The following is a 17,229-nucleotide window of genomic DNA, read 5'->3' on the forward strand; positions in this document are numbered from 1 at the left end:
GATAATTTATTCAAAATACCCCAAAACCAAGGTTAAAAATTGTAAGAATTTTAATTGATGCTTGTGATTAAGTCAATGCATCAGTATTGGTATTCATCCGTGGAACCCAGATAAAGCCTTATCCAACGAATTAACAAACAAAACATCAAACGCAATACCAAACCCACATATATATTTAATTCTTCTTGCAAAAAATTAACATCTGACGCCGAATTACTTACAAATTTGCGCAATTTTGAAGCAATCAATTCAAACATTAAATCAAGCACTGATAGTTATTGTACAAATATTTCGACAGTCTATTTAGATTATTATCCTCCAAATACAAAAAATTTCTCAGCAAAGGATGAAAATTGAGTACAATTTAATGGAGCAAAACGAATGAGTTGAAATTCACCACTTTGACACTCGTATTTTTCAGATATATCGATTAATATTGAGTTTTATTTGGGATGGAAAACATACTGAAAAAACCTGGCAATATCAACACCTTTTTATTATAATATGAATAAATAAAAATTTGTTTTATTTTCCAAAAAGAATATATGATACATTTTTATTTACAGGTTAAAAACTGTCTAGCTTTTGCTTTTAGTGCTCGACCAGAGGCATACATTGAAATACAATTCCTCTCCTTGGTTTGTGTAGTGATCTGAATCTTCTCAAAACGATGATATTGACTATTATTATATGCAATTGAATGTATTTATTGAATATTTCGAAATTTTAATATAAATAATTTATTAAAAATAAAAATTGAACGTAAAACGTACAAAAAATATTAATTTGAAAGCAAATTAAAAATTAATCGAATACGATTAATTTGGAACTTTTACCTTTTGCCAATAAATATTAAAAATAAAATTTTGGGAATTGGAACTTAAGAGTAGAGAGACCTTTGTTGATATGTATGAGGCTATGTATTTATGTGTAGATCTGAGTAAGCTTGGTTATCATTATAGCGGTTTCTGATGAAATTGAGAACCTCGGGAGACCCATAAGACCTTTGTTGATATGTATGAGGCTAATGTATTTGTGGCGTAGTCATTAAACCCATCTTGCAAATTAGAATATTATTTTATTTGTTATATTGAGCTTTCTTTCCTGATAATTTGCATATCTTCAAAATCATTAAAGACAGTACAAATCAGTTGTTTTTTCGGTTGATTAATCTTAATTCTTCGCATTATATTTCTTTTTTTTGAAAAATCTTACTGTTTGGGGAAATTCTCTTTGCGAAATCTGTTGGTGCCCTGAGGATTATCTGGGTTGAATAAAAATATGTTCAATTTCCCCTTTCGCATCTCCATAATAATTAATGAAATTGTGTTTATATTTTCCCGAGAGGTGTGAAAACGTTCCCACTTCTTGAGAGGTACGTTTTGCAAATTTTTCTTCTTCATACATAGAAGATTTTTGGGAAGATGATTGATCTCTACATGATATTATATTCATATTGTCTACATTGGAGCCTTAACAATATTAAATTGCAGGGTTTTTCAAATCAAAAAAAACTAACTTTCGCTCTTTCGAGGTCAAATCAGCAAGTGCTCTTCTATATTAGGTGTTGGATATATTATCAAACTGAAATGAAACTTTCCAGAGATGTCCATAAAATATTTTGCAAAACATCCCTCTCCAAAAGTGGAACTTTTTGCAATTTTTCTTTATTTTTTGTACCATTATCGGTCCATAGAGCGAAAATGGGGACCAGTATTGTGCTTAATGCACGTTTGAGTACATTTTGGTTGATATTTACTCTGCAGTTTTCTGAGAAAAAGATTAATGAGTGATCTCGTTTTTTCTTAAAGTCATTTTTTCTTATCAAAAAAAAAGTAAAATTACGTAAAACTATGACAAAATTACGTAATTCACAATTTTAATGCTGAAAAAATAGGAATAGTAAGCTTATAATACTACAGGTAGATTGAGCATGCGATGCGCGCTAATGCCAACATGATTAATTTGAGTCGGTTTTATATATTATTGGAAATTAATCACAAATTGTCCATGAATATAAGTTATATTCTTCGAATATTATGAGTTAATGACAGGCTACAATATTGTGTAATCATGATTGGCTAGTTAAAATCTATTAGAATAAAAGAAATTGTAATTTAATAAATATTGAATTGACATTTTAAAATAATTTGAGGTCTAATCCATTATGAGTATGGTTATTACAGGCACTTATTATTATTCTTGATATACAAAGAGTTAAAACGATTTGGTAATGAGATATTGTAGAAATAAAAATAACTGTAATCTATTGAAACTGATAAAAAAAATTAAATCCATTTATTTTTTATTCATATGTTATTATGATGAGAATTAGATTCATTTAAAATTGAATACATATATTTTGAGAGAGTCAAAATTTCAGGATCGATTTCATCTTTCGCATTCATCCAAATATATTCTAGCTCGGAATTTTCAAATGCATTCAAAATATTGGCAAAGTTTTCTTTACAAGAAGAGTTTAAAAAAATTTTGTAAACAATTAATAATAAATTTTGGTTAAATTCAACAAAATCCGAAAGAATTTCAAACACCTTTTCAATATTGTCATTAAATATCGAAAGGGATATTGAATCTTTTATGATAATAGCGATGAGGATATTTATTCAAAATTTCCTTATTTTTGAAGAGTGCGGGATAAATTTGTCAAGTGTCACTTTTCAATAACCTTAAATTACGCTGTTCATTTAATTTAAATAACCTTTTAAAATTATATTGAAGAAATTATGTCTAATGATTATATGTTTTATCTAGAATCTGTGAGGTTTTCATGTCACTTACAAGAGCTCCAAGCTTCCAAGATGAATGCTCAATAGCAATTATAGAGATGTACCTTTTCAAAATGACTTTTACTGATTAAATTTAATCAATAGAAGACATTTTGAAAAGGACCTCTACAAATTGATATACAAGAGATTCAAAGCTTCATTTCAGATAGATTTGAAACTTTGAAACTCTTGGTAGATTTTGAGTGAATGCTGACAATCATCTTTGAGAAGGGTTTTCTTAAAGAAAACCTTTCTCAAAGAGGGTTTTGCTCCCTCAAGACGGATCTTGCCCATGAGGCTTGCCGAGGCTTTCAGGGTAAATGAATTTGGGAGCCTTGGGGCTCCTGAGACGAAAGAATGGCTTCGCCGAATCTTTGATCAGGCAGAGGGCCAAATGAAAAGGCCTCTGCTGATGGATTCTCAGGAGCCCTGAGGCTCCCTTTCGTAATGATTGGAGCCTTGGGGCTCCTGAGACGAAGAATGGCTTCGCCGAATCTTTGATCAGCAGAGGCCAAATTGAAAAGGCCTCTGCTGATGGATTCTCAGGAGCCCTGAGGCTCCCTTTCGTAATGATTGGAGCCTTGGGCTCCTGCATGCAGAGTATCGCTCCGCTCCATTTAATTTTTTTTTAAAAAAAAAGTGCCGTGTGGCAAATTTGTCCTGTTCCCTCTCCTAACACATAACTCCACAACTACCCAAGTTACTATTTGCCACTCCTTCCCGCCATTGCATTGAGAAACATTAAAAAGTGGCGACAAGTGCACTTCCATGCATATTGTTGCGCGTATATACTACTTCTAATGAAAGAAGCTAGTATATACGCGCAATTCGAGTGCAGATTGCAGCAGAAAGTCGAGAAGAGAAGCGCCTTTCTTAAGGTTAGGACTCCCTTCTCGACTTTATTATACAATTGAAATATAAATCAAGTATATATTTTGTCACTTTTCACATCGTCATTACCCCGATAGAAACAAAACAAAACGACTTTCTTGATATATCAATAAATTGGCACGGATAATTTATTGGCATGCATTGGAAAAATTTTTAATACATATCCTATTGAGCAAAATCGATTTCAAAAAAGATGTAAATATTAGAATGGCCCAAGTATTTAATCATACAATTAAACTTTCGTAAGACGAAATGGGTGGAAGTGAAGTGATGTTGAAACCTTTGATATTTCCGCAAATTTCTACAAAAACATATATTTAGACATAAAGCATATATCTTATTTATTAAGAATGTTGAATAATAATATTATTAAATATTAATTCTAAAAGAAGTAATTAAATTCAAAAATGAATATATATTTTATTGGATAAATATTAATTCAGAACAAATGATTTCTTTATTAATGCTATGGTAATAAACAGAAATTCATCAAAAGTGACAGCTCTCATATTTTGACATTTGTAAATTCTAAATTGAATGAGAAAAATGAAATAACACTAAGCATAATACAATATCTAGATTTAATTAATTAGAAAAATGTTATTGAGAGTACTTTTTCATAGGCATAAGAATGAAATCTTCTGAAAAATAATATCACATAAACTCATATTATTTTCTAATATATAACTATTTTAATAAAATCAAATTCAATGATCTTAAAAGCGAAAGGATAAACCTCAAAATTTTACGAATATAATGAGTCGGGAATATAATGCTTATCTATCATAAAACCATATGAAATATTCAATTTTTGCGTTTACGCCTAATTTTTTGACGACAATTAGCAAAAAATGTTAAATGTTAACACTCAGTCCATTTAGAATATGAAAAAGTAAAATTGACTTTGATTAAATGTTTTTATTTATCATGCAATTCTTTCTTGGACCAAAGATTTGAATAAAAGTTCAAAAAATAGATAGCTATAAAAAAATAATATACGGTAGTGGTTTACTAAAGATAGAATAGTATATAAAATTCTATTAAAATGGATTTATCCAAAAAAATATATAAAATTTGATCATAAATAAAATCGTTTTTAAATTACTTCTTCATTTTAATATATAACAATTATTTTTTGATTTTTATTTTCAATCCACATTCAAATTTGAATCTCTATCACAAAAGAAAGGACCACCTTTTAATGACTACTGCCAAATCTATAAACAGAGAATGGCTATTTGAAGCTAAAGAAGAATAGAAGAAGAGTGAATATACAAAATAGTGTGGGAAAGGAGTTGAATTGGAGAAAATGGTTAAAATTAAATTGAATGTTGCCGAAAATACAATAAGAAGAGCATTTCAACTTCAAGAATCGGATATTACCAAAAGTTTGTCGCGGCAGAAAAATCAACATCCACCAACATTGTTGAACAAAAACAAAATTATTAATTCTTGTGTTTCACAATAATTAAAGCGAGGAATTTCAAAAACTTATTTATTGATTAAAAGGTTTCAAAATATTGTGTTCAAAATCCGAATTGTGAGAAAGAAAAAGAAGAAAATTGCAATAAGAATTTGAAAATATAGAAGATTTGACAAAATATCAAATTTTTGACAATTGTACAGAAAAAAAAGCCTCATCAGTAGGAAAAATTTATGATGAATCAGGTTTATCTTCAAAAAGAGATTACAAACCAGCAGATCCACCTACAAATATCGTGCCATTATCAAAGAATTTTGATATGCACGCGATATTCATTCACCTTCACGGTAATGTTTCTTTCCATTTCTTTGCTCATATTGAGATGATAACACTGTAAAGTTTCAAAACTAAAATTATTGAAAAGACAGAGGTCTTCCAACTTCAACACGAATATTTTTAAGAAAACTTTTAGAGGAGGTTTATCCTTACTCATTGACCGATAACGGGCGGGATAAACCGCGGGTGAATTCGGCCAGGTTATGCAGGAAAACGGAATAGTTTGAAGCACACCTTGCGTATATGCCAAGAAGAACGGCAAGGTGGAGCGCTTGGCCAAGCTAGTTTTTGCCAGACGAGTTGGATGATATTCAAAAATCAAGGACTTCAGCAGTTCATTGAAAAAATACAATACACCACATTTATCTCTCGATATTAATCCAAAAACGAATAGTAATTACACTCCTAACGAATTATTCGAAGTTTCAAAATTTTGGTACGAGCCAGAAATGCAAAAATGGGAGTTATATATCAAAGAGGAATGGGTTTTAGCAAAATTTGAATAATTACATCATTTTAAATGACTTCTAAACAATTTTATTTATGATCAAATTTTATATATCTTTTTGGATCAAATCCATTTTAATAGAATTTATATACTATTCATCTATTAGTAAACACTACCGTATATTATTTTTAAGCTATCTTATTTTTTGAAATTTTATTCAAATCTTTGGTCGCAAGAAGAATTGCATGATAAATAAAAACATTTAATCAAAGTCAATTTTATTTTTCATATTCAAATGGACTGAGTGTTAACATTTAACATTTTTTGCTAATTGTCGTCAAAAATTAGGCGTAAAGCAAAAATTGATATTTCATATGGTTTTATGATAGATAAGCATTATATTCCCACTCATTATATTCGTAAATTTTGAGGTTTATCCTTCGCTTTTAAGATCATTGAATTTGATTTTTATATAAAATAGTTATATATTAGAAAATAATATGAGTTTATGTGATATTATTTTTCAGAAGATTTTGTGTTCTTCTTCAAAATTTTATTTTTTATTAAAAAGAATCTTTACGAAATATACATTTACTTTAATTAATATTTAAAAACGTGCTCTATCAAAAGTTCCAAAAATTCAATATTATAGCTTTTCTGAGGTGTCACTTTTGATGAATTTCTGTTTTCAACACTAGACAAAAACAATTATATTAGATGCACATGATTAACATCTCTTGGTCTGATGATGTTTTTCAATTAAAAGATTATTATATACAGTTGAATTTACAAAATTCTTAATTCATAATTGCATGGCACAAGAGAGGTATGATCTGCTTATATGTTAATGATAGATATACCATATTATTTCCATTACTATAAATAACTTAAAGAAATATATCTTCTAAGTGTATTTTTTGTTCAATTTTGTTTGAAAAAAAAATTAAAACGCATTTCTTATCTTGTTTAGCTTTGATAAGTTGGATTAAATAATATTACTAAATACAAATCATGATAACAATTATATATCCATGCTAAATGCCTGAAGATCTGGTGAAAATATTGAGATATGCCTCACTTCCATCATTTCGTCTTACCACATAAAAATATGTGATTTTTAAAACAAGTTAGCTGATATGCTTTTAACAAAACCGAATCAAAAGTATTCAAAAAAATCTGAAATTGTAAAATATCTTAATCAAAAATAAAGGGTTGATCTTCATTTTCGGGATTTCAAAAAAATTTGGAATTTCACCTCCCAAACACACAGATTGTCCAGTTCATTGGCATAGAGAATATCCGATTTCCAGTGTTTTACTCTGAATCTTATTAGTTAAATACCGAATTTCGAACATAAATTCATCAAAATCGAATAAAGAGACTACCAAAAACGACACAAATATAATCAAGTCACAATCATTTAACAGGAACTCCTTAAATGAAGATTTTTACAATTTTAATCTCTATATTTTAGAAAAAAATATGCTCAGTCACAAACACAATTACTATGTTATGGAACAAGGCATTGACACTCGAATCTCTGGCCAATTCGAGGAACATCCAAAATTTCAATAATCTTATCCCACAGAATCCATAGCCCAAAAACTTTAATTTGCATAGTACATTTGAAGACGAATAATATTAGTCCAATTTTTTTTAACTTTGAAATTTTCAAAGATACAAAATTTATTACATTTAGAATTAATGCATTAATATATGCATTTGTTCCGTACCGAAAATGAACTTTACAAAAAGTGACATGAAAAGTCTTAATTACATTAAAGCCAAATGTAAACTTCATTGAGAAAAAGCAGTTTTGTCTCGTATTCAACGTAAAATCTTCAAAAGAAGACTAAACAAAAAGTGCTACACTGATAACAAAGATGAATTTCACATGGAACGCGATGATTCAATAACTGCAGAGTTGCGACATACAATTGCGGAAAATGTATGGACAACCACATGTAATGGTGGAGAACCATCGTATCTTTCAGAGGTCGAATTACTTGATTTTTATGGTGAAATCAATCAAAGAGCAAAAGGTCTTGCATGTGAAAAGGTAATCGAAGCTTATCAGATTGCCTACGAATTACTGGAGTATAGATACAGCAGAGCTTTATATCTAGCTGGCCTTGTTCATCCAGACGAATTTCCAACAAGAGGAAAAAGAATTGTTTACTTCGCTAGAAGTATATCTCCCCTCAAGATCATGGTTAAACAGAGTTTGCTCTGATCTCAACATTGAGATCAAAAGCTCAAAAGAAAATGAGGAAAAACGAGCAAAGTACTGTAACACAGCAACAGTTGCTAACTTCTTACATTAATTTCAGTATACGGCAGGAATTGATCCATGGAATAAGTGGAGTATTTATGAAACATCTCTGCTTCATCAAAGCGTTACAAAGTTATCTGCACTGAAAGCAACCCTCCTTTAACCAAAGAAGAGCATGAATTTGTGCTTGTTACTAGTATCTTCCCATATAATTCTGAAGGATACCGGATGAAACCATTTATTATTGTTCCAGGAATATAAAATTGTTCACAGGAACTCCGCTCCGTGAGAGCATTCCTTACAGGACAATCTTATGGATGGATGACAAAGAAGATATGGGATATCTTTAATTTAACTTTTATTATCGAAATCCAGAGATATCGCTCAAGTCTTGATGCTATCACAGCAGCTCAGCATAATATCGTATTCGGTGATAATCATATCAGCCGAGTAAGTTATTTTACTTGCAAACTTTTGAGTCTCTTCAGAATTGAACTCTTGACATTTCCAGCTTACTGCACAGTAGTTCTCCAGTTATTTGATGTAGGATGTGCAGCATCTTTGAGATCAAAGAATAACAGGTTAAAATATGTTCCGCTTTACACATATGAGCAAGATAATTTATCAAATACCCCAAAACCAAGGTTAAAAATTGTAAGAATTTTAATTGATGCTTGTGATTAAGTCAATGCATCAGTATGGTATTCATCCGTGGAACCCAGATAAAGCCTTATCCAACGAATTAACAAACAAAACATCAAACGCAATACCAAATCCCACATATATATTTAATTCTTCTTGCAAAAAATTAACATCTGACGCCGAATTACTTAAAATTGCGCAATTTGAAGCAATCAAATTCAAACATTAAATCAAGCACTGATAGTTATTGTAACAAATATTTCGAATTATTTAGATTATTATCCTCCAAATACAAAAATTCTCAGCAAAGGGATGAAATTGAGTCAATTTAATGGAGCAAAACGAAGTGAGGTGAAATTCACCACTTTGACACCTCGTATTTTTCAGATATATCGATTAATATTGAGTTTTATTGGGATGGAAAACATACTGAAAAACCTGCAATATCAACACCTTTTTATATAATATTGAATAAATAAAAATTTGTTTTTATTTTCCAAAAAGATATATGATACATTTTTATTATACAGGTTAAAAACTGTCTAGCTTTTGCTTTTAGTGCTCGACCAGAGGCATACATTGAAAATACAATCCTCTCCATGGTTTTTGTGTAGGATCTGATCTTCTCAAAACGATGATATTGACTATTATTATATGAATTGAATGTATTTATGAATATTTCGAAATTTTAATATAAATAATTTATTAAAAATAAAAATTGAACGTAAGTACAAAAAATATAATTTGAAAGCAAATTAAAAATTAACGATACGATAATTTGGAACTTTTACCTTTTGCCAATAAATATAAAAATAAAATTTTGGGAATTGGAACTTAAGAGTAGAGAGACCTTTGTTGATATGTATGAGGCTATGTATTTATGTGTAGATCTGAGTAAGCTTGGTTATCATATAGCGGTTTCTGATGAAATTGAGAACCTCGGAGACCCAAGACCTTTGTTGATATGTATGAGGCTATGTATTTGTGCGTAGTCATTAAACCCATTCTTGCAAATTAGAATATTATTTTATTTGTTATATTGAGCTTTCTTCCTGATAATTTGCATATCTTCAAAATCATTAAAGTAAGTAAAATCAGTTGTTTTTTCGGTGATTAATCTTAATTCTTCGCATTATATTTCTTTTTTTTGAAAAATCTTACTGTTTGGGGAAATTCTCTTTGCGAAATCTGTTGGCCTGAGGATTATCTGGTTGAATAAAAATATGTTCAATTCCCCTTTCGCATAATAATTAATGAAATTGTGTTTTATTTTCGAGAGTGTGCAAAACGTTCCCACTTCTTGAGAGGTACGTTTTGCAAATTTTTTTCTTTCATACATAGAAGATTTTTGGAAGATGATTGATCTCTACATGATATTATATCATATTTCTACATTGAGTCCTTAACAATATTAAATTGCAGGGTTTTCAAATCAAAAAACTAACTTTCGCTCTTTCAGGTCAAATCAGCAAGGCTCTTCTATATAGGTGTTGGATATATTATCAAACTGAAATGAAACTTTCCAGAGATGTCCATAAAATTATTTTGCAAAACATCCCTCTCAAAAAGTGGGAACGTTTTTGCAATTTTTCTTTATTTTTTGTACCATTATCGGTCCATAGAGCGAAATGGGGACCAGGTATTGTGCTTAATGCACGTTTGAGTACATTTGTTGTATACTCTGCAGTTTTCTGAGAAAAAGATTATGAGTGATCTCGTTTTTTCTTAAAGTCATTTTTTTCTTATCAAAAAAAATTAAAATTACGTAAAACTATGACAAAATTACGTAATTCACAATTTTAATGCTGAAAAATAGGAATATAAGCTTATAATACTACAGGTAGATTGAGCATCGATGCGCGCTAATGCCAACATGATTAATTTGAGTCGGTTTTATATATTATTGGAAATTAATCACAAATTGTCCATGAATATAAGTTATATTCTTCGATATTATGAGTTAATGAAGGCTACAATATTTGTAATCATGATTGGCTAGTTAAAATCTATTAGAATAAAAGAAATTGTAATTTAATAATATTGAATTGACATTTTAAATAATTTGAGGTCTAATCCATTATGAGTATGGTTATTACAGGTCACTTATTATTATTCTTTGATATACAAAGAGTTAAAACGATTTGGTAATGAGATATTGTAGAAAATAAAAATAACTGTAATCTATTGAAACTGATAAAAAAAATTAAATCCATTTATTTTTTATTCATATGTTATTATTGATGAGAATTAGATTCATTTAAAATTGAATACATATTTTTGAGAGAGTCAAAAATTTCAGGATCGATTTCATCTTCGCATTCATCCAAATATATTCTAAGCTCGGAATTTTCAAATGCATTCAAAATATTGGCAAAGTTTTCTTTACAAGAAGAGTTAAATAAAATTTCTTGTAAACAATTAATAATAAATTTTGGGTTAAATTCAACAAAATCCGAAAGAATTTCAAACACCTTTTCAAATTTGTCATTAAATATCGAAAGGGATATTGAATCTTTTATGATAATAGCGATGAGGATATTTATCAAAATTTCCTTATTTTTGAAGAGTGCGGGATAAATTTGTCAAGTGTCACTTTTCAATAACCTTAAATTACGCTGTTCTAATTTTTTAAAAAATAACCTTAAATTATATTTGAAGAAATTATGTCTATGATATATGTTTTATTCTAGAATCTTGGAGTTTTCATGCACTACACAAGAGCTCCAAGGTTCCAAGAGTGAATGCTCAATAGCAATTATAGAGATGTACCTTTTCAAAATGACTTTTACTGATTAAATTTAATCAATAGAAGACATTTTGAAAAGGTACCTCTACAATTAGATATACAAGAGATTCAAAGCTTCATTTCAGATAGATTTGAAACTTTGAAACTCTTGGTAGATTTTGAGTGAATGCTGACAATCATCTTTGAGAAGGTTTTCTTAAAGAAAACCTTCTCAAAGAGGTTTCTCAGGAGCCCTGAGGCTCCCTTTCGTAATGATTGGGAGCCTTGGGGCTCCTGAGACGAAGAATGGCTTCGCCGAATCTTTGATCAGCAGAGGCCAAATGAAAAGGCCTCTACTGATGGATTCTCAGGAGCCCTGAGGCTCCCTTTCGTAATGATTGGGAGCCTTGGGGCTCCTGAGACGAAGAATGGCTTCGCCGAATCTTTGATCAGCAGAGGCCAAATGAAAAGGCCTCTGCTGATGGATTCTCAGGAGCCCTGAGGCTCCCTTTCGTAATGATTGGGAGCCTTGGGGCTCCTGAGACGAAGAATGGCTTCGCCGAATCTTTGATCAGCAGAGGCCAAATGAAAAGGCCTCTGCTGATGGATTCTCAGGAGCCCTGAGGCTCCCTTTCGTAATGATTGGGAGCCTTGGGGCTCCTGCAGCAGAGTATCGCTCCGCTCCATTAATTTTTTTTAAAAAAAAGTGCCGTGTGGCAAATTTGTCCTGTTCCCTCTCCTAACACATAACTCCACAACTACCCAAGTACTATATTGCCACTCCTTCCCGCATTGCATTTGAGAAACATTAAAAGTGGCGACAAGTGCACTTGCCATGGCATATTGTTGCGCGTATATACTACTTCTAATGAAAGAAGCAGTATATACGCGCAATTCGAGTGAGATTGCAGCAGAAAGTCGAGAAGAGAGCCCTTTCTTAAGGTTAGGACTCCCTTCTCGACTTTATTATACAATGAAATATAAATCATAGTATATTTTTGTCACTTTTCACATCGTATTACCCCGATAGAAACAAAACAAAACGACTTTCTTGATATATCAATAAATGGCACGGATAATTTATTGGATGCATTGGAAAAATATTTTAATACATATCCTATTGAGCAAAATCGATTTCAAAAAGATGAAATATTAGAATGGCCCAAGTATTTAATCATACAATTAAACTTTCGTAAGACGAAATGGTGGAAGTGAAGTGATGTTGAAACCTTGATATTTCCTCGAAATTTCTACAAAACATATATTAGACATAAAGCATATATCTTATTTTATTAAGAATGTTGAATAATAATATTATTAAATATTAAGCTTTAAAAAAGCTAATTAAATTCAAAAATGAATATATATTATTATTGGATAAATATTAATCAGAACAAATGATTTTTTTATTAATGCTATGTAATAAACAGAAATTCATCAAAAGTGACAGCTCTCAATTTTTGACATTTGTAAATTCTAAATTGAATGAGAAAAATGAAATAACACTAAGCATAATACAATATTCTAGATTTAATTATAATTAGGAAAAAGTTAGTTTTGAGAGTACTTTTCATAGGCATATAGAATGAAATCTTCTGAAAAATAATATCACATAAACTCATATTATTTTCTAATATATAACTATTTTATATAAAAATCAAATTCAATGATCTTAAAAGCGAAGGATAAACCTCAAAATTTACGAATATAATGAGTGGGAATATAATGCTTATCTATCATAAAACCATATGAAATATCAATTTTTGCTTTACGCCTAATTTTTGACGACAATTAGCAAAAAATGTTAAATGTTAACACTCAGTCCATTTGAATATGAAAAATAAAATTGACTTTGATTAAATGTTTTTATTTATCATGCAATTCTTCTTGCGACCAAAGATTTGAATAAAAGTTCAAAAAATAAGATAGCTTAAAAATAATATACGGTAGTGTTTACTAATAGATGAATAGTATATAAATTCTATTAAAATGGATTTGATCCAAAAAAATATATAAAATTTGATCATAAATAAAATCGTTTTAAATTACTTCTTCATTTAAATTATAACAATTATTTTTGATTTTTATTTATCATCCACATTCAAATTTGAATCTTATCACAAAAGAAGGACCACTTTTATGACTACTGCCAAATCTATAAACAGAGAATGGCTATTTGAAGCTAAAAGAAGAATAGAAGAAGGTGAATATTACAAAAGTGTGGGAAAGGAAGTTGAATTGGAAAATGGTAAAATTAAATTGAATGTTGCCGAAAATACAATAAGAAGAGCATTTCAACTTCAAGAAATCGAATTACCAAAAGTTAGTCGCGGCAGAAAACCAAATCCACCAACATTTGAACAAAAACAATTAATTAATTCTTGTGTTTCACAATATAAAGGAGGAATTTCAAAAACTTATTTATTGATTAAAAGGTTTCAAAATATTGTTCAAAATCCCGATTGTGAGAAAGAAAAAGAAGAAATTGCAAAAGAATTTGAAAATATAGAAGATTTGACAAAAGATCAAATTTTTGACAATTTACAAAAAATAAAGCCTCATCAAGTGGAAAAATTTATGATGGAATCAGGTTTATCTTCAAAAAGAGATTACAAACCAGCAGATCCACCTACCAAATATCGTGCCATATCAAAGAATTTGATATGGCACTGCGATATTCATTACCTTCACGGTAATGTTTCTTTTCCATTCTTTGCCATATTGAATGATATGACACGTAAAGTTCTCAAAACTAAATTATTGAAAAACAAGTCTTCCAACTCAACAGCGAATATTTTAAGAAAACTTTTAGAGGAGTTTATCCCTTACTGCATCTGGACCGATAACGGCGGTGAAAACCGCGGTGAATTCGGCCAGGTTATGCAGGAAAACGGAATAGTTTGGAAGCACACCTTGCCGTATATGCCAAGACAGAACGGCAAGGTGGAGCGCCTGTGGCCAAGCTTAGAAAAGTTTTTGCCAGACGAGTTGGATGATATTCAACAAATCAAGGACTCAGTTCAGCAGTTCATTGAAAAATACAACAATACACCACATTTATCTCTCGATATTAATCCAAAAACGAATAGTAATTACACTCCTAACGAATTATTCGAAGTTTCAAAATTTTGGTACGAGCCAGAAATGCAAAAATGGGAGTTATATATCAAAGAGGAATGGGTTTTAGCAAAATTTGAATAATTACATCATTTTAAATGACTTCTAAACAATTTTATTTATGATCAAATTTTATATATCTTTTTGGATCAAATCCATTTTAATAGAATTTATATACTATTCATCTATTAGTAAACACTACCGTATATTATTTTTAAGCTATCTTATTTTTTGAAATTTTATTCAAATCTTTGGTCGCAAGAAGAATTGCATGATAAATAAAAACATTTAATCAAAGTCAATTTTATTTTTCATATTCAAATGGACTGAGTGTTAACATTTAACATTTTTTGCTAATTGTCGTCAAAAATTAGGCGTAAAGCAAAAATTGATATTTCATATGGTTTTATGATAGATAAGCATTATATTCCCACTCATTATATTCGTAAATTTTGAGGTTTATCCTTCGCTTTTAAGATCATTGAATTTGATTTTTATATAAAATAGTTATATATTAGAAAATAATATGAGTTTATGTGATATTATTTTTCAGAAGATTTTGTGTTCTTCTTCAAAATTTTATTTTTTATTAAAAAGAATCTTTACGAAATATACATTTACTTTAATTAATATTTAAAAACGTGCTCTATCAAAAGTTCCAAAAATTCAATATTATAGCTTTTCTGAGGTGTCACTTTTGATGAATTTCTGTTTTCAACACTAGACAAAAACAATTATATTAGATGCACATGATTAACATCTCTTGGTCTGATGATGTTTTTCAATTAAAAGATTATTATATACAGTTGAATTTACAAAATTCTTAATTCATAATTGCATGGCACAAGAGAGGTATGATCTGCTTATATGTTAATGATAGATATACCATATTATTTCCATTACTATAAATAACTTAAAGAAATATATCTTCTAAGTGTATTTTTTGTTCAATTTTGTTTGAAAAAAAAATTAAAACGCATTTCTTATCTTGTTTAGCTTTGATAAGTTGGATTAAATAATATTACTAAATACAAATCATGATAACAATTATATATCCATGCTAAATGCCTGAAGATCTGGTGAAAATATTGAGATATGCCTCACTTCCATCATTTCGTCTTACCACATAAAAATATGTGATTTTTAAAACAAGTTAGCTGATATGCTTTTAACAAAACCGAATCAAAAGTATTCAAAAAAATCTGAAATTGTAAAATATCTTAATCAAAAATAAAGGGTTGATCTTCATTTTCGGGATTTCAAAAAAATTTGGAATTTCACCTCCCAAACACACAGATTGTCCAGTTCATTGGCATAGAGAATATCCGATTTCCAGTGTTTTACTCTGAATCTTATTAGTTAAATACCGAATTTCGAACATAAATTCATCAAAATCGAATAAAGAGACTACCAAAAACGACACAAATATAATCAAGTCACAATCATTTAACAGGAACTCCTTAAATGAAGATTTTTACAATTTTAATCTCTATATTTTAGAAAAAAATATGCTCAGTCACAAACACAATTACTATGTTATGGAACAAGGCATTGACACTCGAATCTCTGGCCAATTCGAGGAACATCCAAAATTTCAATAATCTTATCCCACAGAATCCATAGCCCAAAAACTTTAATTTGCATAGTACATTTGAAGACGAATAATATTAGTCCAATTTTTTTTAACTTTGAAATTTTCAAAGATACAAAATTTATTACATTTAGAATTAATGCATTAATATATGCATTTGTTCCGTACCGAAAATGAACTTTACAAAAAGTGACATGAAAAGTCTTAATTACATTAAAGCCAAATGTAAACTTCATTGAGAAAAAGCAGTTTTGTCTCGTATTCAACGTAAAATCTTCAAAAGAAGACTAAACAAAAAGTGCTACACTGATAACAAAGATGAATTTCACATGGAACGCGATGATTCAATAACTGCAGAGTTGCGACATACAATTGCGGAAAATGTATGGACAACCACATGTAATGGTGGAGAACCATCGTATCTTTCAGAGGTCGAATTACTTGATTTTTATGGTGAAATCAATCAAAGAGCAAAAGGTCTTGCATGTGAAAAGGTAATCGAAGCTTATCAGATTGCCTACGAATTACTGGAGTATAGATACAGCAGAGCTTTATATCTAGCTGGCCTTGTTCATCCAGACGAATTTCCAACAAGAGGAAAAAGAATTGTTTACTTCGCTAGAAGTATATCTCCCCTCAAGATCATGGTTAAACAGAGTTTGCTCTGATCTCAACATTGAGATCAAAAGCTCAAAAGAAAATGAGGAAAAACGAGCAAAGTACTGTAACACAGCAACAGTTGCTAACTTCTTACATTAATTTCAGTATACGGCAGGAATTGATCCATGGAATAAGTGGAGTATTTATGAAACATCTCTGCTTCATCAAAGCGTTACAAAGTTATCTGCACTGAAAGCAACCCTCCTTTAACCAAAGAAGAGCATGAATTTGTGCTTGTTACTAGTATCTTCCCATATAATTCTGAAGGATACCGGATGAAACCATTTATTATTGTTCCAGGAATATAAAATTGTTCACAGGAACTCCGCTCCGTGAGA

At 29.9% G+C, this 17,229-nt stretch overlaps 2 protein-coding genes across 2 annotated transcripts, besides 13 other annotated features; both read left to right on the forward strand.

Moving 5' to 3' along the window:
- The first annotated feature begins 2,646 nt into the window (after positions 1–2,646).
- Positions 2,647–3,454: a mobile genetic element.
- Positions 3,421–3,454: a terminal%2Cinverted (terminal inverted repeat of MuDR-4N1_TV transposon ID:TVAGG3_0139430).
- Positions 3,455–4,149: 695 nt separating this feature from the next.
- Positions 4,150–4,185: a mobile genetic element.
- Positions 4,150–4,185: a terminal%2Cinverted (terminal inverted repeat of Banshee-A3 transposon ID:TVAGG3_0139440).
- Positions 4,186–6,540: 2,355 nt separating this feature from the next.
- Positions 6,541–6,578: a mobile genetic element.
- Positions 6,541–6,578: a terminal%2Cinverted (terminal inverted repeat of Banshee-A3 transposon ID:TVAGG3_0139450).
- A 1,200-nt stretch (positions 6,579–7,778) lies between these two features.
- Positions 7,779–8,117, forward strand: TVAGG3_0139460 (uncharacterized protein; the record flags this gene model as incomplete). Its single annotated transcript, XM_051224215.1, has 1 exon — positions 7,779–8,117. The coding sequence occupies one exon, from the start codon at positions 7,779–7,781 to the stop codon at positions 8,115–8,117; it is 339 nt and encodes a 112-aa protein (XP_051109201.1).
- Positions 8,118–11,362: 3,245 nt separating this feature from the next.
- Positions 11,363–12,258: a mobile genetic element.
- Positions 12,225–12,258: a terminal%2Cinverted (terminal inverted repeat of MuDR-4N1_TV transposon ID:TVAGG3_0139470).
- Positions 12,259–12,943: 685 nt separating this feature from the next.
- Positions 12,944–12,980: a mobile genetic element.
- Positions 12,944–12,980: a terminal%2Cinverted (terminal inverted repeat of Banshee-A3 transposon ID:TVAGG3_0139480).
- A 682-nt stretch (positions 12,981–13,662) lies between these two features.
- Positions 13,663–14,721: a mobile genetic element.
- A 601-nt stretch (positions 14,722–15,322) lies between these two features.
- Positions 15,323–15,360: a mobile genetic element.
- Positions 15,323–15,360: a terminal%2Cinverted (terminal inverted repeat of Banshee-A3 transposon ID:TVAGG3_0139500).
- A 1,200-nt stretch (positions 15,361–16,560) lies between these two features.
- Positions 16,561–16,899, forward strand: TVAGG3_0139510 (uncharacterized protein; the record flags this gene model as incomplete). Its single annotated transcript, XM_051224216.1, has 1 exon — positions 16,561–16,899. The coding sequence occupies one exon, from the start codon at positions 16,561–16,563 to the stop codon at positions 16,897–16,899; it is 339 nt and encodes a 112-aa protein (XP_051109202.1).
- Positions 16,900–17,229: the final 330 nt, after the last annotated feature.

The sequence above is a fragment of the Trichomonas vaginalis genome, chromosome IV (genome assembly GCF_026262505.1).
Source record: "Trichomonas vaginalis G3 chromosome IV, whole genome shotgun sequence".
Lineage (NCBI taxonomy): Eukaryota > Parabasalia > Trichomonadida > Trichomonadidae > Trichomonas > Trichomonas vaginalis.